General features: G+C 42.1%; 1 protein-coding gene across 7 annotated transcripts in view; it reads left to right on the forward strand.

Moving 5' to 3' along the window:
- Nucleotides 1-19,587, forward strand: part of HDAC4 (histone deacetylase 4) — a 124,595-nt gene that overhangs the window by 22,994 nt on the left and 82,014 nt on the right. For 6 of the 7 annotated variants that reach the window (XM_088675415.1, XM_035140321.3, XM_088675426.1 and 3 more), the window contains one exon: nucleotides 11,780-11,851. The exons of the other annotated variant lie outside the window; for it this stretch is intronic. In XM_088675415.1, the coding sequence (XP_088531541.1) occupies nucleotides 11,780-11,851 (72 nt within the window). The remainder of the gene's footprint in view (nucleotides 1-11,779; nucleotides 11,852-19,587) is intronic. 7 annotated transcript variants of the gene reach the window in all.

A 19,587-nucleotide genomic window follows, 5' to 3' on the forward strand; every position in this document is an offset into this window, starting at 1 on the left:
TTGAAGTGCCATGCAGTAAAATGTAAATTTCACATTTGGGAAGTAAATATAAATTATTAGTAGCCGGTTGGTTTGTCCTGAAATGAATTCAAGTTGAAGTGAAAGTTGAATTATTGCCCTTTTCTTGCTTTTAAAATAACCTCAAAATATTGGTGCTCTGTTCATTCTAATGTCAGGGGTCACCACACTGAGGGTGCCATACTTCCATTTTATCTTAACTACAAAAGCTTTTTTGTCCCAGAGAAACATTATTGGAGATTGCAAGTTAATATTCTTTCATAAAGGTTATGACTGATTTTTTTAAACGTGAAAATCTGGGGCACAAAGTATTGTGCGCCATTGAAGTATGTATTTTTTTAAAAAGCCGTTTCTGTCAGTACTGAGCATCCAGAGATGCTTTCCTTACTGGACCTATACCATCATGCTTTACTTGTGGTGTTCTAATAAATCACTAGGGAGTATTATCAGTGGCATTGAGCCTCAAACTCCGTCATAGTTTCAAGGCACCATGCGTTTAAGTGAAATCAAGTATATTTGAAAATCTGTTGTAAAAGCCTGCAAAGACCCCACTCCTGCCCCGCCCTGCCCCACCCCATTTTATGACTTTTGGGTCCCTTCTGGGTTCAGTGTGCCTGCGTGGTCATACACATATAGGAAACGCCTAAAGTGGTCACTGCTTGTAGTTCATTTTAAAGTGTCATTTACCATGCTTGCTTTGGCAGCACATAGACTAAAATATAATAAAAGTGTTATTTACCTTAGACTCTCACAGTGGGGCTTAAAAACAAAACAAATGTTGGAGTGGGGGAATTGAGGGGCACCGAACTGGACACTCAAGGTGGCTGTCTCTGCCACCAGTTGTGTAGGCTTCTAATATGTGTTGGCAGGGGCTTCAGCCCCCTCCATATTTCTAGGCAGGGAGCTGAGCCCCTCCAATAATGAGGGGGCTTGCACCCCCCGCTTCCCCCAGGCAAGCACTTGTGCCCAGCCTCAGCTCTGCTCCTGAGTTAGGTCTGACCCAGTGGAGGAGAGGCTGCGGCAGTAACGTTGCTGTGTCACCGCCCCTCGTCTGTACAGGGCTGCAGGTGCGAGGGAGCTCCTGGGTCAGGTCTGACCCAGGAGCTGGAGAGAAGCAGGAGAATCATGGTGGATTGCCGCTGCTCTCAGCTGGGCAGTGCTGTGAGACGATGCTGCTGAGTCAGCATTCTCAGGTAAGTGCTGGCCCGCCAGGTGCGTGTGGGAGGCGTGGAGGGCGTTTTTCACCCTCCCCGCTCACTGCTGTGATCACCAGAGCGCTTTCTGGGAAGGCGTTCTGGCAATCCTCAGAGGGATGCCCATGCGTCCTGGCAGACCTGGCTGGACTAGGGGGCGGGGGTGAGGTGCGAAATGCATGTGTCATGCACATGTGACGGCCTCCCTAATGTTGAGCCCAACTCAACACGCCTGTGTTGTTGTTGTTGTTGTTGTTGTTGTTGTTGTTGTTGTTGTTGTTGTTAGTACAGAATCAGGAAATGGTAGTTACTCGGGATTAATTTGCCCCAAATACAATGGTATGGTTTGGGATACTTTTGATGCTTTATTTTTGGAAATGTTAATTGCTTCTGTGTTTCAAAAGGCCACATAATACACCTGAAGTAACCAAAGGAAATCAAAAGAGAAGCTTAAAAAATGGGAAAACACCACATTACGCTTTCTGAATTTTATTGTGTTGACAATATATACAATTCGTTTTCAGCTTTGCAATCTTGTTTTTTTTTAAAAGGTGCCTAGACATCTCGTCACAGCGACTGTGACCTAGGTTTAAGGAGCAATTTGGGAAATAGCTTATGTATCTGTGTTTCTTAACACTGCTCACCTCCTTATTCTCGAACTGTGAGGGAAGAGTGAGGGCATTGTTGGTTGCACGGCATTTTGGAAAAGTCCAAAGCAACTGATGGTGATATTCTCCTTCTCGCCATCTACCTGCCGTGTTTGTGATGCATTTGGCTGGCCAATGTGATAGGCAGGATGCTGGGCAAATTCAGGGCATAGAAGAGACCATTACTCTTCAAAAGATGTCAAGCATTTCAGGATTTGGACTGAAGACTCATAAATGATTTCTCTAACTGTCCAGAGCACCATGCCAAGAGGGTACTGTATATTCAAGCCTTTACATTACTAAAATGTGCTTCTAAACTCTGTCATCTTCACATGTTTGCTTTGGAAACTGTTCTGGAACCCTTGCTTGTGGAAAAGCAGCTGTATCTTTGGCATTTGTTAGGGATATTTCATGGGGATAAGCATCCTTTTCATTTAATATCTCTCCCAAATTGTTGCCTCCCAATGTGGATTTGCAGTACAAAAATATTTATCAATGTTTGGGACTGTGATTTGGCTGTACTGTATAATGTCTTCCAGCCCCTGACAAAGAGTTGAATTATTTTGAGTAAAGCTAGTACTTCAGACTTTTTCATAATGGCAGGTGACTTTTGTCCTTCAGCACGCATGGATTGTCTGTAATATTGTGTTCTTCAGGAATCTGCTGAAGGAACAATTTCTTTACATTTTAGTGTATTACACGAATTTCAACAAAAATATATTAAAATTTTTCACTTGCTTTGTCTATCAGGCAAGTAGGCAAGTTTTTTAAAAGGCACAGAGCACTGGGAAATGTTCTGGCATGAATAGAAAATGGATCTTCTCTCAGACAAGGGCACCTGCTCTACATGCCTGGATAGAATCATAGAATGATAGAGTTGGAAGAGACCACAAGGGCCATCCAGTCCAACCTCCTGCCAAGCAGGAAACACCATCAAAGCATTCTTGACATATGGCTGTCAAGCCTCTGCTTAAAGACCTCCAAAGAAGGAGACTCCACCACACTCCTTGGCAGCAAATTCCACTGTCGAACAGCTCTTCCTGTCAGGAAGTTCTTCCTAATGTTTAGGTGGAATCTTCTTTCTTGTAGTTTGAATCCATTGCTCCATGTCCGCTTCTGTGGAGCAGCAGAAAACAACCTTTCACCCTCCTCTATATGACATCCTTTTATATATTTGAACATGGCTATCATATCACCCCTTCACCTTCTCTTCTCCAGGCTAAACATACCCAGCTCCCTAAGCCGTTCCTCATAAGGCATCGTTCCCAGGCCTTTGACCATTTTGGTTGCCCTCCTCTGGACACGTTCCAGCTTGTCAGTATCCTTCTTGAACTGGAAGGATGTGCTTTCCCTCACATTTAATTGCCTTTAGAAAGCCACTGTTCCAATGTCTGCTCAGCAGTTGAGCTGAAAGGCAGTGAGTATCTTGGATAAAGAAAGCATACTCCTTATGTTTTGAGACAACATGCTCACCACACCTATGAATTATTTTGTATTTTTATGTTGTGATCTTCGGATGAAGGGCAGTATACAGTACAAATTTAATAAATAGTAATAATAAATGAAGCCATCACTTTCAGGACAGAGGAAGGAAAGGATAACAGAAGTAATCATGCAGTCTGGCATGGATGTGATGGAAACGAGTTCTTTGTGTATATTAGTGGTGTTGCAAGTACATATCTGGGGCAGGTGTACTGTAAGTATTGCTTATAGAAAAGTACTCCTTCCTAATTATTATCAAGGCTTCTATTTTCCCTTACTCAACCTCAGTCCCATATACACAGAGCAGGATTCAAATGACTTCTGCTTCCACAATGGAGCCTGCCCCCCCACCTCATGTGCCCTTGAGAACAGTGCATGGGGGAAGGAGCAGGGATTGTTCTGTCTGCGAAGCTGATATGCTTGCCTTGATGGAAGGATCAACACAGTACCGTGCTGAATTCCTCACATGACTTTTTGGCTGTATTCATAACTGTGTGGCTTTTTACATTTCTGCGTTCACAGGAGATGACCTGTTACAAGCCAGTTGTCATTGTTTTCTGTAAATGGCAGCCCTCCCGCAGGACTAAATATTTGTCGAACACACACATCAAGTCAACATGAACAAACATATACACACAGTTCTCCTATCCTCCTGTCCAGGCAGGTTAGATTGCTGGGGTTTCGGGCCTTTTGGGGGAAAGTGGTGGTGTTCACCCAGACCACATAGTCCTAAGGCTTCAAGTAAAATTGATGTTCCATAGGACTCAGGGAATCATGCCCACAATTTAATGTGTGTGTGTGTGGGGGGGGGGTGAGTTATTATTTTTGTTTGGTACTATAGTATGTATTTTGTGTCTTTATATTTTAAAACCGTCCTGTGATCCTCAGATGAAGGGAGGTATAGACATTTCATTTATAATTATAATAGAGGGGTGGTCACATCCACACCCTCTTACAGGACATATATAGAGTGGCCTTGTGATTTTGCTCCACCACATTTATTAAATTCTACAAGGTGGATAAATAAGTTTTCACTGAAAACATAAAGGAGAAGGCAAAAAGGCAGGAGAAAGCAAACAGGTTCCTCCTTTCAGTTAACCCACCCATTCAATCTGAAAAGTGGAGAGGCAGGAACATGTCGCTTTAGATATCCTGAGATCGCCATCCACATGAATCCTAGTCCTCCTTAGATTGGGGGTGGGGAAAGAATGAATTAATAAATAATAAGAATTTTAAAAGTAAGGTGTACTTGAAGGAGAACTGGGGAGCCCAACACAAAGATTCCTCCTCATAGTCTAGCCCTGCCTCCTACTGGTGGGAGATGACAATCCAAAATGACTGAAAATGCTCTCTCAGAGAAAAATATATTGGACTGTTTAATATAGTAAGTAAACACTAGATTCTTATCTCATACATGATAAAGCTTTCTTATGCCATCTTACCCCTTGCTTTTTCCTGCAAGATCAATTGCAGTCGTTAACAGTCATCAACAGGTTTACCACTCCTATCAGCCAATCACCCATTCCCACCACCCTTCTGAGTAATACCCCTCCCCACCCTCTGACTATACATAAGGGTCTGGTGACTTCTGTTTCAGTGTATCTGAAGAAGTGTGCATGCACACGAAAGCTCATACCTATGACAAACTTAGTTGGTCTCTAAGGTGCTACTGGAAGGATTTTTTTTATTTTTTTATGACTGCGTCAGACCAACACGGCTACCTACCTGCTTAATATACTCGACAACAGGCATCCCCAAATTGCGGCCCTCCAGATATTTCTTTGCATTGCTCGTTTAAGAAGGCCCTCTTGTCTCTCTTTGCTATTTTTTGGAAATCTGCATTCAGTTTCCTGTATCTTTCCCTATCTCCCTTGCATTTTGCTTGCCTCCTCTCCCCCGCTATTTGTAAGGCCTTGTTGGACAGCCATTTTGCTTTCTTGCATTTCCTTTTCCTTGGGATGGTTTTTGTTGCTGCCTCCTGTATAATGTTACGAGCCTCCATCCATAGTTCTTCAGGCACTCTGTCCACCAAATCTAAATCCTTAAACCTGTTCCTCACTTCCACTGTGTATTCATAAGGGATTTGATTTAGATTGTAGCATATTTATTAATATTTTGATTACACCAATAGGTTATAGTGCTATATGGCCCCATTTGTCCTTCATGAAATCTCACCAGCAACCTTTTAAAACTTATCCTGCCCTGTACACTTTTGCAGCCTGCCATGCTCACAATCGTAGTTGCTAAATGTGAATTTCTTTTCCTGGATGTTTTATGATATGAGTCACAGCAGGGCTTTCCCCCCCGCCACCTGGAACTCACCAGAACTCAGTTCCGGCTCCTCTCAAGTAGGAGCCATTGCCACCATAAGAGAACAAGGGAGGTGTTCATGGTGAGTTCTGGCACCTCTGATCTTGTACTAGTGGGCATCTTAGGTGGGCACAGTTTGAAACACTACCACTTTGCAAGAAGGGAGGGTTACCAGTGTGACCCAAAAATGTTGCTTCTTCTTCTAAAAATGCTGTCATTCTTCAAATGGAATCTATTGTTCCTTTACAGGGAATTTAATAATAAATAATTCTAATTTTATTATTTATACCCCACCCATCTGGCTGGGTTTTCCCAGCTACTCTGGGCAGTTTCCAGTATTTGTACAGCTTTGGCTATGGGCTTCTACGGCTATGGGCTTGTTCCACAGTCCTGGTACGGATCCTTTTTGAACACCACTGCAGTGGCAGAGCGAAGGCTAGCCATCATGGGAGACATGGCAGCCTCTTTTCTTTATGACCTTCAGAACATGAACAAAGTTGCTGCCGAGCTTTTCCTATTTAGCCTCTTAAATCCTACACAGTTTTCAGTATTTACCGGTAAGTCTTTTGTTTGCCTTTTGTCTTTCACTGCTTTTATAGGACAAAGGGCAGGATGTTGTTGTTGTTGTTGTTGTTTAGTCGTTTAGTCGTGTCCGACTCTTCGTGACCCCATGGACCATAGCACGCCAGGCACTCCTGTCTTGCACTGCCTCCCGCAGTTTGGTCAAACTCATGTTCGTAGCTTCGAGAACACTGTCCAACCATCTCGTCCTCTGTCGTCCCCTTCTCCTAGTGCCCTCCATCTTTCCCAACATCAGGGTCTTTTCCAAGGATTCTTCTCTTCTCATGAGGTGGCCAAAGTATTGGAGCCTCAGCTTCACGATCTGTCCTTCCAGGGAGCACTCAGGGCTGATTTCCTTAAGAATGGATAGGTTTGATCTTCTAGCAGTCCATGGGACTCTCAAGAGTCTCCTCCAGCACCATAATTCAAAAGCATCAATTCTTCGACGATCAGCCTTCTTTATGGTCCAGCTCTCACTTCCATACATCACTACTGGGAAAACCATAGCTTTAACTATACGGACCTTTGTCGGCAAAGTGATGTCTCTGCTTTTTAAGATGCTGTCTAGGTTTGTCATTGCTTTTCTCCCAAGAAGCAGGCGTCTTTTAATTTCGTGACTGCTGTCACCATCTGCAGTGATCAAGGAGCCCAAGAAAGTAAAATCTCTCACTGCCTCCATTTCTTCCCCTTCTATTTGCCAGGAGGTGATGGGACCAGTGGCCATGATCTTGGTTTTTTTGATGTTGAGCTTCAGACCATATTTTGCGCTCTCCTCTTTCACCCTCATTAAAAGGTTCTTTAATTCCTCCTCGCTTTCTGCCATCAAGGTTGTGTCATCTGCATATCTGAGGTTGTTGATATTTCTTCCGGCAATCTTAATTCCGGCTTGGGATTCATCTAGTCCAGCCTTTCGCATGATGAATTCTGCATATAAGTTAAATAAGCAGGGAGACAATATACAACCTTGTCGTACTCCTTTCCCAATTTTGAACCAATCAGTTGTTCCATATCCAGTTCTAACTGTAGCTTCTTGTCCCACATAGAGATTTCTCAGGAGACAGATGAGGTGATCAGGCACTCCCATTTCTTTAAGAACTTGCCATAGTTTGCTGTGGTCGACACAGTCAAAGGCTTTTGCATAGTCAATGAAGCAGAAGTAGACGTTTTTCTGGAACTCTCTAGCTTTCTCCATAATCCAGCGCATGTTTGCTATTTGGTCTCTGGTTCCTCTGCCCTTTCGAAATCCAGCTTGCACTTCTGGGAGTTCTCGGTCCACATACTGCCTAAGCCTGCCTTGTAGAATTTTAAGCATAACCTTGCTAGCGTGTGAAATGAGCGCAATTGTGCGGTAGTTGGAGCATTCTTTGGCACTGCCCTTCTTTGGAATTGGGATGTAGACTGATCTTCTCCAATCCTCTGGCCATTGCTGAGTTTTCCAAACTTGCTGGCATATTGGGTGTAGCACCTTAACAGCATCATCTTTTAAAATTTTAAATAGTTCAGCTGGAATATCATCACTTCCACTGGCCTTGTTATTAGCAGTGCTTTCTAAGGCCCATTTGACTTCACTCTCCAAGATGTCTGGCTCAAGGTCAGCAACCACACTACCTGGGGTGTACGAGACCTCCATATCTTTCTGGTATAATTCCTCTGTGTATTCCTGCCACCTCTTCTTGATGTCTTCTGCTTCTGTTAGGTCCTTACCACTTTTGTCCTTGATTATGGTAATCTTTGTACGAAATGTTCCTTTCATATCTCCAATTTTCTTGAACAGATCTCTGGTTTTCCCCATTCTATTGTTTTCCTCTATTTCTTTGCATTGCTCATTTAAGAAGACCCTCTTGTCTCTCCTTGCTGTTTTTTGGAAATCTGCATTCAGTTTCCTGTATCTTTCCCTATCTCCCTTGCATTTTGCTTGCCGACTCTCCTCCGCTATTTGTAAGGCCTCGTTGGACAGCCATTTTGCTTTCTTGCATTTCCTTTTCCTTGGGATGGTTTTCGTTGCTGCCTCCTGTATAATGTTACGAGCCTCCATCCATAGTTCTTCAGGCATTCTGTCCACCAAATCTAAATCCTTAAACCTGTTCCTCACTTCCACTGTGTATTCATAAGGGATTTGATTCAGATTGTATCTTACTGGCCCAGTGGTTTTTCCTACTTTCTTCAGTTTAAGCTGGAATTTTGCTATAAGAAGCTGATGATCTGAGTTACAGTCAGCTCCAGGTCTTGTTTTTGCTGACTGTATAGAGCTTCTCCATCTTTGGCTGCAGAGAATATAATCAATCTGATTTCGATGCTGCCCATTTGGTGATATCCATGTGTAGAGTCGTCTCTTGTGTTGTTGGAAGAGAGTGTTTGTGATGACCAGCTTGTTCTCTTGACAGAACTCTATTAGCCTTTGCCCTGCTTCATTTTGAACTCCAAGGCCAAACTTGCCAGTTGTTCCTTTTATCTCTTGATTCCCTACTTTAGCATTCCAATCCCCTGTAATGAGAAGAACATCCTTCTTTGGTGTCATTTCTAGAAGTTGTTGTAGGTCTTCATAGAATTGGTCAATTTCACTTTCTTCAGCACCGGTAGTTGGTGCATAAACTTGGATTACTGTGATGTTAAAAGGTCTGCCTTGGATTCGTATCGAGATCATTCTGTCATTTTTGAGATTGCATCCCATTACAGCTTTTGCCACTCTTTTGTTGACTATGAGGGCCACTCCATTTCTTCTACAGGATTCCTGCCCACAGTAGTAGATATGATAGTCACCCGAACTGAATTCGCCCATTCCCTTCCATTTTAGTTCACTGATGCCCAGGATGTCAATATTTATTCATGTCATCTCATTTTTGACCACATCCAGCTTACCTCCACTCATGGTTCTTACATTCCAGGTTCCTATGCAATATTTTTCTTTACAGCATCGGACTTTCCTTTCGCTTCCAGGCATATCCGCAACTGAGCGTCCTTTCGGCTTTGGCCCAGCCGCTTCATCAGCTCTGAATCTACTTGTACTTGTCCTCCGCTCTTCCTCAGTAGCATGTTGGACGCCTTCCGACCTGAGGGGCTCATCTTCCAGCGTCATAACTTTTATATGCCTGTTGTCTTTGTCCATGGAGTTTTCTTGGCAGGGATACTGGAGTGGCTTGCCAGTTCCTTCTCCAGGTGGATCACGTTTAGTCAAAACTCTCCACTATGACCTGTCCATCTTGGGTGGCCCTGCATGGCATAGCTCATAGCTTCTCTGAGTTATTCAAGCCCCTTCGCCACGACAAGCCATTGATCCATGTATTATAACAGCAGTGAAAAGCCCCAAACGATTCCAGATTGTAGTTTAATTTCATGCACTTAATAAAAAGGAACCCAAAATTCTCAGAATTGTTCATTACTTTGTTCAGTATGTTTTTATTAACTCTGTAATAGCTTCTTCTGCAACTTGTTGAAGTATGAACTTAAAGTTTCTACTAATTATTTACCAATTACTTAACCAAACTGTTAGAATTATAAATTTGTATTGTATTAGGTATCATAAGCTACAACAGTTGCTTACAATTTAAATGCATGGTACAAAATGCCAGTAATATAAACACACTGTGTAACAACAACCATGTTCTTAACATAAAATTTTGTTCAATACAGTTGAATACTGAAACAAAATGTACTGTAATGTAAATTGTACTTATACAGGTACCTGAAAACTCTCTCTCTCTCTCTCTCTGTGTGTATACACACACACACACACACACACACACACACACACACACACACACACACACTAGCTGTCCCGGCCACGCGTTGCTGTGGCTCATCCTTGTGACTGCCCCCACCCTGTTCCGACCCATGACCTATCCCGCCTCCCACCCTGGACTTATCCCTGTGATTGGCCCCATCCTGTACCCCTCGCAAACCCCTGCGGCCTGGCCGGTTCCCCTGCATTGGTGTTGTTTTCTGTTAAAGGCCCATATTCAGTTGGTTGGAATGTTCTGTTGTGATGTCACTGATAGTATGCAGCCAATGGCAGCAGGTGAGGTGTATGTTCCTTTGACGTCCACTGGAGGGCGCTATGGTTTTTATTATTATAGAAAATTCCGTTTTTACCTGCCAAAGGTTTGGCACATGTGGAATCTAAGGTTATGTTGGCACTCGCGTATTGGTACTGGATGCTGTGTCCAAATTTGAACGCAATCGGTGAAGCGATTTCCGAAAAAAGTGGAAAGTCCCAAAAATGGACCCTTTACATTTACATTTATATTTATATATATAGAGAGAGAGAGAGAGAGAGAGAATTGTAGCTCAGTTTCTTCGCCTCTATTTGTGTGCTGAGGCACCAAGAGGACCCCCCAATAACTCACACAGACACCATAATTTTTGTTAAAGTTTTTGGCATTAAAATTTGGCCACAACTTTTTTATTAAAATACAATCAATTAAATGTGAGTGGTTGCTTAGTCATTGGTTCCCCAGCCATCTGTCTCCCGCCTGAGACAGATCTGACTCCCTCTAGCCTAGTAGGGGAGTCAGTAAGTAAGCACCCCCTGAGAGGTGATATGATAACCATGTTCAAATATATAAAAGGATGTCATATAGAGGAGGGAGAAAGGTTGTTTTCTGCTGCTCCAGAGAAGCGGACACGGAGCAACGGATTCAAACTACAAGAAAGAAAATTCCACCTAAACATTAGGAAGAACTTCCTGACAGTAAGAGCTGTTCGGCAGTGGAATTTGCTGCCAAGGAGTGTGGTGGAGTCTCCTTCTTTGGAGCTCTTTAAGCAGAGGCTTGACAGCCATCTGTCAGGAATGCTTTGATGGTGTTTCCTGCTTGGCAGGGGGTTGGACTGGATGGCCCTTGTGGTCTCTTCCAACTCTATGATTCTATGAGAACACTGTTCTATGAGAGAGGACGGGGCAGGGGGCACAAGCCCTTCTTTGTCCTCTCCCCAGATGCTCCCCGCGGCTCATGCGTGGTCCTGACCCCTAGCGGGGATAAACAGACAAACATGTGGAGCCCGGGATTCCTTTAACGGAATACTTCTATATGGCAGCAGCAATCACATGAGGGTCAGGCCCAGCCAAAATCCGTACCCCTCGACCAATTATTTGAACCAATGACTAACCGCAACCTTACAAGTTGTGACTAGTTGCAGTATGGTAAGCAAAAACCACCTGGCACCAGCCAATCAGTCAAGTGGAAAAATTCCCACCAGGCCCCTGAATACAGGCGACCACCTAGACAGGCACTGCAAGGTCAAGCAAAGGGGCCTAAATGAAGCGGAGGGTGGGCGGGAGATTCGAAGCGAGCAGCAAAGAGGTAGCACAAACTGCTCCTTCAGCTTAAACCAAGCAAGGGCTGTCAATCAACAAATTGCAACAAGGAAAAACCCCCAGCAACAATTAAACCACCAATCAAAGCCCAATATCAGACCCACCCCCAAGGCCCCGGGTCGTCTTGTTAGCCGCAACCCATGCTCTCTCCTATGGAGAGAACCTGCTTTTTTCATCAGGTCATGTCTTCAGAACCTCTGGTGAACTTTAACCTGCTGGAGCTACTAACACTAGGTGGCTTTCTCTCTTTTTTTCAGATGGACTTTCTGGCAGGGACCAGCCAGTAGAATTGTTAAATCCAGCCAGAGTAAACCATATGCCAAGTTCTGGTAAGAGATAAAGCTAATATTAGCTGTTTAATATTATGCCATATGTGAGAAGTATACCTAACATTCTGTAAGGGATTTGAGATCTGTACTTTTGGAATCATTTGGAGTATAGATTTTTTTGTAATATTTAATTTCAACTATGGAAAAATAATACTTAACAATGGAAATGGGAAGGATATTGAAGGAAGTATACAAAGCAAAGCTGAGGCCAAATAGTTTTACTAATTTTTATATTAACCTTGGAGTTTTATTTACAGGTAGGTAGCCGTGTTGGTCTGAGTCGAAACAAAATAAAAAAATTCCTTCAGTAGCACCTTAAAGACCAACTAAGATTTTATTTTGGTATGAGCTTTCGTGTGCATGCACACTTCTTCAGATACACTTCATCAGATACTTCTGTTTCAGTGTATCTGATGAAGTATGCATGCACACGAAAGCTCATACCAAAATATAAACTTAGTTGGTCTTTAAGGTGCTACTGAAGGAATTTTTTTATTTTGCTTGGAGTTTTATGTTGATGCCTCATCTGTGTAAATATTCGTTCCTTTCCATCTGGTGATTATTCTTTGGAATGAGTAGATGTGACAGAAATTAACTTATTTTTTGGAAAAAGTTTAACTATCCATTATAGGTAATATTAAGTTATATATAATCCTGGCCTATGCTGCAATATATATAAATATAAAATTGTAATCTATTTGATGCTATTGATTGGTACTAACCTATAATTAATTTGTATAGGGAAATAGGATGGAATGATGTGAAGCTTGTATAATCAAGCATCCAGATTGTTTTTAAAGTGTGATCTAAGAAGTTGTGGAAAAAGAATGAAATTCCAGAAGTCACTTTCCCAGTTGTACAGCAAAAGAAGGGGGAGCAAACAAGCCTGAGGCTTTGCTCAGGTTCATTCTAAACTGCATGTAGTGCTAAACCGTGATTTATAGTTATTCATGAACCAGCTCTTGGTTGTGCTTTGGGCTTTTGGATTCCTCTTTGTGTGTGTGGCTGGAGGTAGTGTGGGAGTGATGAACTGGTTAATGTTCACCAGGCTTAGCTTAAAAGAAGCAACTTCAAACCATTCTTTGTTTTAAGCATTCTGGGTCTGGATGGCATGGCAAGCTGTGGTTAACCAAAATTGAAAGCAAAAGATTCCGTTTTTGGAGATAAATTTGGTGCACATGTAATCCTGACCATGGTTAGCTCTTTGCCCCCTCCCCCCCCAAAAAACACAGGGAAAATTCTCATAGTTTGGAGAAAGGACTGAATTTTCTGACCTTAAGAAGACCTGTTCAACCGTGAAACAGACTCCCACAAGAGGTAGCAGACATTGGAGGTTTTTAAGCAAAGATTGGATGGCCCTCTGTCATGGATGAGATTCCTACATTGATACTGGGGTCCCTTCCAACTCTACAATTCTATAGTTTTATTATTCTAACTTGGGAACATGTTCCAGATCGCCTTATCATTGTTGAGAGACTAGCACATATTGTCTGTGCGGAGCTCATCCTAGTGTCTTACTGTGAAGGACTTTCAGTTTGAATATGGCTTGCAATATATAAACCATATTACTTATATTGTTTGTTGTTTAGTCGTGTCCGACTCTTCGTGACCCCATGGACCAGAGCACGCCAGGCACTCCTGTCTTGCACTGCCTCCCGCAGTTTGGTCAGACCCATGTTGGTAGCTTCGAGAACACTGTCCATTACGTTTTAAAGTTCTGCTTGATTTTTATCTTCTGGTTTGAATCCTTAGTCTAGTTTCATAGTGTTCAACATATTATAATCATTTGTGAGTAAAAAGGCTTTTAAAACAGAATGGACAAATACCTGGTGATTGTCAGCTATAGCTTGCTATAATTCCATGTTGAGGTATGTTCTACTACAGCTTAAATAAAAATATCATTCCTGTATCTTGGCACTGCAGTCAGATACTGCAGAAGCTTGTTTCTATAAATAGCTATGATCTCACTGTCTCTTAGTGTTTCAGCAAATTTTGACATTTACTGAAGTGTGGACCATGAATAGAATGCCATGCATATACAGTGCAATCTTCTAAGCAATAACACTGTTAAGCATGTATTTGTGACAAATATTGAGCAGAAGAAAAATGATGCTCAGTGAACAATTTTTAGAGATAATTTTTAAATGGATTCTGGGGGGTTCATCCTCTAAGTGAATTGCTAGTCTAAGTGGCTTTGTGCTAATATATTCTTGAGAATTAACAGCATTTGTTCGAATGTTCCTTTGAATTTATTACTATTTCCATTTGATATACGTTGGACATACCCAAATCATATGCTACATTTTTCTCAGATGAAAATATTTTGGCAGCCATTAACTTGATCTAAAATTCTGAAGGACTTGTAAAATATATGTTGAGTTCTAGTGCAAGGATTTTAGTGTCTGAAATAGCTTAAGATACTCAAGATGATCATTGCACATTGATTCACACAGGAAATAACGCGAGAAACTATGTTGGTGGGTTCAAGTTCAGAGACTAGGTTTCAAAACGTTGGTTAGATAGTTGTGTTCGTTCCTCACATATTGTGTGTTAAGTTAAATGTGGGGCACTGGAGTGCTGAATCTTTCATGTGTTGCCACCATTAGCAAGCAGAAAACACTTTCACTCGCATAAAGAGGGAGGGGCAAAGTTTCCTTCCAGCAAGAGTCCCCTATACCTACTGTGTTTCTCCAAAAATAAGACACAGTCTTATATTTATTTTTCAACAAAACAAAACACTTATTTTCAGGGGATATCTTATTTTTTCCCTCCTCCTCCTGCATTGCCAGCATTGCTGCTGCGCCTATCACTATGTCTTATTTTCGGGGTATGGCTTATATTCCTTGAATGCTTAAAAATCCTGCTATGGCTTATTTTACATCTTAAAATAGGGAAAACAGGGGAGCTAAGAGGGTGTTATTGGGAGGAGGCTTAGATTTAAAAGTTTAGATTTAAAAATATATGAACATTGTCTGAGTGAACTCTGTGTGTGTGCAAAACAAATTCACTAAAAATACATTTTCATTTTACACTTTATAGTCATAAGTAAAATGTCTTGGAGATTAGTTTTTTACATAGGCAATCTTTGGAAAATTTTAATTTCTCAGTATGCAAGTTTTAACTTGGTGTTAAAATGATAACTAAGACAGTGATCTATCTATAATAAAAAGTAATATAATCATTGAAAACATATAGGATATTCTTTTGTGGTGTTGAAAAGACTGGACTTCAAGAATACAACCTATTCATAATTTAAACCTAATTTGTGCCTTTGGCATCGCTCATTAAAACTCTGAATATAGCCTTTGTATACTTTTTTGTAGACGTCATGAATCTGATCATACTAATATGTTGTGAGGACATAGCTGTTAAAAGCAATTTTCTAGTTCACCATAAAATATTCATGACAATACAGGCCTTTTCTCTTTGGCTGACATGTTCATTAAGTAGAGAAGGTTTTATTGTTTCCCGAAGAGTACTGTGGGTCAGAGGCACTCATTGCTTCTGTTTGGAAGTTGTGGCATGTCTGATAGTTTTTTGTGACTGAAGTAGTATGAGTCATGTTTGACGCACCAGTCTGTGAATACAATGAATGGGAATGATGTTGATGATTTCTGCAGCTGGCATGCTTGTCTAATACTGAAGGCATTTGAGGTAGATATTATTTGTAGCAACTAAATAGGTAAAATGTGTAGGTTTTCTTCAGAAGTGGCTCTGCCACAGTGTACCGGTAAGGTACCACTCCGGCAGGAAGGTAAACAGTGTTTCCGTGTGCTGCTCTGGTTCACCAGAAGCGGCTTAGTCATGCTGGCCACATGACCTGGAAGCTGTCTGTGGACAAATGCCGGCTTCCTTGGCCAGTAAAGTGAGATGAGCGCTGCAACCCCAGAGTCTGTCACGACTGGACCTAGTGGTCAGGGATCCCTTTACCTTTACAGGGCAAATTTGAGATGTATGCTAATGGAGAAACATTGAGTTGCTGATTCTTTATATTAGTACAGAAATGCTGAAATGACAAAATGCAGTTTCATGTTGAATGAACTATACATCTGTTTTCAAATTGGAGAGCTTTCATGGGACTTCTGGGCTCTAATCTAGAGAAGACAAGTCAAGTGTGAGTCCAAGTGAAATCAATAGGATATGGACTCTCACTCTCTTCAGTGGGCTGGGGTCATGATAAAATACTCTGGTTTTGTAGTTTTTAAGTGTCAGTGGTATCTCTGGTTGCGGACGGGATCTGTTCCAGAGCTCTGGTCGGATCCGCAACCGGAGGGACCGCTTCTGCACAAGTGCATGCAGTGAAACACTTCTGGGTTTGCCGCTTTCGCAACCCGAAGTTTATATTACCTAAGCCAAGGTGCTACTGTATATTCAAACTCGTATACCGTATTACTATGTTGCTAAAACTATTTCAAGCACCCTTTTCAGTTAGAAAGGCAGGATAAAAAGGGTGTAAAGGAAAGAAATAATATATAGGACTTTGCTTCTAGATCTTGCTAAATTACATGTAGGTAATATGCATATGAACATACCAGAAATATGTACTGATTTATCACGATGATCTTGATAAAATAATTTTGTTTGGTCTCCTGGGGGCCTTGAGGTTGTAATGATTGCTATTGGTAAACCAGGGTTGTTATAAAATAGATTTATGTAAGGCATATTGTTTTCTGGAAGGCATTATGAATGAAGTTTCCTATATCATTGTATAACATTGCATAACCCATCCCAAATTCTTAGGGTCAGCACTAGAAATTCAGATATATAAACTAATCCCCAAATGGCACCTTAAACTTTGGTTACAATCACCACAACAGAATATCCAGGCACCACTTTTTGCAATTATATTTATTATGTTGATTTTATAATTATTACTCATTCATTGAAGGGAGTCCAAGATGGATGGGAGTTTCTAAAAGGAGAAATATTGAAGGCCCCAAAGAACCAGTGTGGTGTAGTGGTTAAGAGCGGTAGACTCGTAATCTGGGGAACCAGGTCCGCGTCTCTGCTCCTCCCCATGCAGCTGCTGGGTGACCTTGGGCTAGTCACACTTCTCTGAAGTCTCTCAGCCCCACTCACCTCACAGAGTGTTTGTTGTGGGGGAGGAAGGGAAAGGAGAATGTTAGCCGTTTTGAGACTCCTTCGGGATATCAAATCCCAAACTCCTGGGGGTAATAGGAGACAATGACACCCGAAGTGTGTTGCTTATGTCCAGTTTATTCCGTTGTTTTGTTTTAGTCCATGCAGAAAACCCCGCTTCACACAGATAGGTTGTCGGAAATGGCAATAGGGATTTAAGTGCTGTGGTGGCAATCTCAGGGTATTCCGCCATGACTTTAATCCAGAACACGGGCAGAGTTGTTATCTCGAACGTTGTTTTAAGGCCGCCGTCATTTGCAATCTCCAGCAGTTGATCATCTTCTTGCACAGACATGCTAGATTCACCTGATTTGTTGGGTCGTGGATCCATTCCTTACCAGTTCGTGGGTCTTTTGTGGTTGGGAAGTAGCACTCGAACTCTCTTAAAAGCAAAGACAGGTGATCGTGCACCAACTGGGAGAATGAATGTTCAGGCTCAGTCTCGCCTAAAATCTCCGCTAATGTCTGAAGCATGTCCAAAATGCCTCTGTTCACGCGCCGTCCCCACAACTCCAGTTTGGCTTTAAATGCAGCTACTTTGTCTGCCAACTTGAAAACAGTTGTCATTTTCCCCTGAAGGCCCAGATTGAGTTCATTGAGCAGGCTGAAGATGTCACACAGGTAAGCCAGTTTTGCGACCCATTCCTTGTCACTGAAATGAGAGAAATCTTTGCAATGGCTCTCATCATTCAAATACTCTGATTAGTGATTTTCTTCTGGATAACCATCTTATTTCTATGTATTAGATAGGGTTGCTTCGACTTACAATTTTTTTCGACTTACAAATATGCGTTCAGAATGCATTAAATTCGTAAGTAGAGGTACCGCTGTATAGGAAAAGAGGTGGTAGTAAGGGACCACCTAGCTACTTTAAATGAATTCAAATCTCCAGGGCCTGAAGAGCTGCCTCCAAGGGTTCTAAAGGAGATTGAGGATGTAATCTCAGAGCCTTTGTCTATGATCGTTGAGAATTCTTGGAGAACAGGTGAGGCCCCTGCAGGCTGGAGGTGGGCAGATGTTGTCCCCATCTTCAAAGGGTGAAGACCCAGGTACCTACTGACAGTTGAACTTGACATCAATACCAGGAAAGGTCCTAGAACAGATAATTCAACAGTCAGCCCTTGCTAATGCTGCCTTAGCCAGCTCTTCCCTGCCAGCAGGCTGCTGCAAAAATCACCACATCTTTGAGAACAGGTTAGCTCTCCCCATCATCACTGGAAATAGCTACAATAGGCTGAGCAAAAACAGATGCCTGTAAACATTTCTGCCTCTTTGAGAACTGGTCAGCTCTCCCCTACCATTGCTACAAATAGCTACAGGTTGAGAAAAAATGACCCTCTAAAAATCTCTGTCTCTTTGAGAAACAGGCTGCTGCAAATAACCGCTGCCTCTTTGAGAAAAGGTTATCGCTACAAATAGCTACAAAAGGTTGTGCAAAAACTGCAGCCTGATTGAGAAACAGATCTTTCAGAAACTATCTCTACAGTCTCCCCTGCTTCCTCCCTCTCTCTCTCTCTCTCTCTCTCTCTCTCTCTCTCTCTCTCTCTCTCTCTCTCTCTCTCTGTGTGTGTGTGTGTGTGTTAACCCTTTCCCTTCCTTGCTCCAGTGATGAGCTTCTCTGTGGCACTACCCTTCCTACCGGTAGGAACTTCCTTTTTGTAGCGTTGTCTCAGAATAAAAGGGACCCCCTGTGTTTTTTGTGTGCGCCTTTCTTTTGGGGCAGAAGCAACCCACAGACTATATGGCTATGGCAACAGAGGACATTGACGAATGCCCTCTGATATGGTGGAAGGCACATGAGGCATCCTTCCCAGTGTTGAAGGTGCTTGCAAAGAATTTTTTGGCTATCCAAAAATGGAACAAGTGTGCCATCTGAAAGTGTGTTCAGCACTGCCAGTAATGTTCTTCAAAGACAAATGACATCTCTATTGCCAGAGAATGCCGAAATGCAGATTTTCCTTGCAAAAAATATAAATTTCATTTAATATTTTTTTGTTCTGTAAAATTTTATCCATTCTTTCTGGTTTGGCCTGGTTTATAAAAGAAATCATTTTTTCCTGGCAATAAAAATATAAATTTTGTTTTAAAATCTTTTGTTCTGTTAAAATTTATCCATTCCATTCTTTCTACTTTGGCCTGGTTTAGAAAAGAAAATTAACTATCAATCAAATAACTGGAGTTGTGGGATGTAGTTTAAACCACTGAGCCTCTTGGGCTTGCCCATTGCAAGGTTGGCAGTTCAAATCCGTGTTATGGGGTGAGCTCCCTTTGCTCTGTCCCAGCTTCTGCCAACCTAGCAGTTCAAAAACATATCGGTGCAAGTAGATAAATAGGTACTGCGGCAACGGAAAGGTAAACAGCGTTTCTGTGCACTCTGGTTTCTGTCATGGTGTTCTGTTGCACCAGAAGCGGTTTAGTTATGCTGGCCACATGACTCAGAAAGCTGTCTGTGGACAAATGCCAGCTTCTTCCGCCTGAAGTGAAATGAGCGCCTCACCCCATAGTCGCCTTTGACTGGACTTAACTGTCCAGCGGTCCTTTACCTTTTATACTCAATAGTGAATTATACTTAGATACAGTAACTAAAAGTGTGACAC

This window comes from Zootoca vivipara, chromosome 1 (genome assembly GCF_965207765.1).
Source record: "Zootoca vivipara chromosome 1, rZooViv2.hap1.1, whole genome shotgun sequence".
NCBI lineage: Eukaryota > Metazoa > Chordata > Lepidosauria > Squamata > Lacertidae > Zootoca > Zootoca vivipara.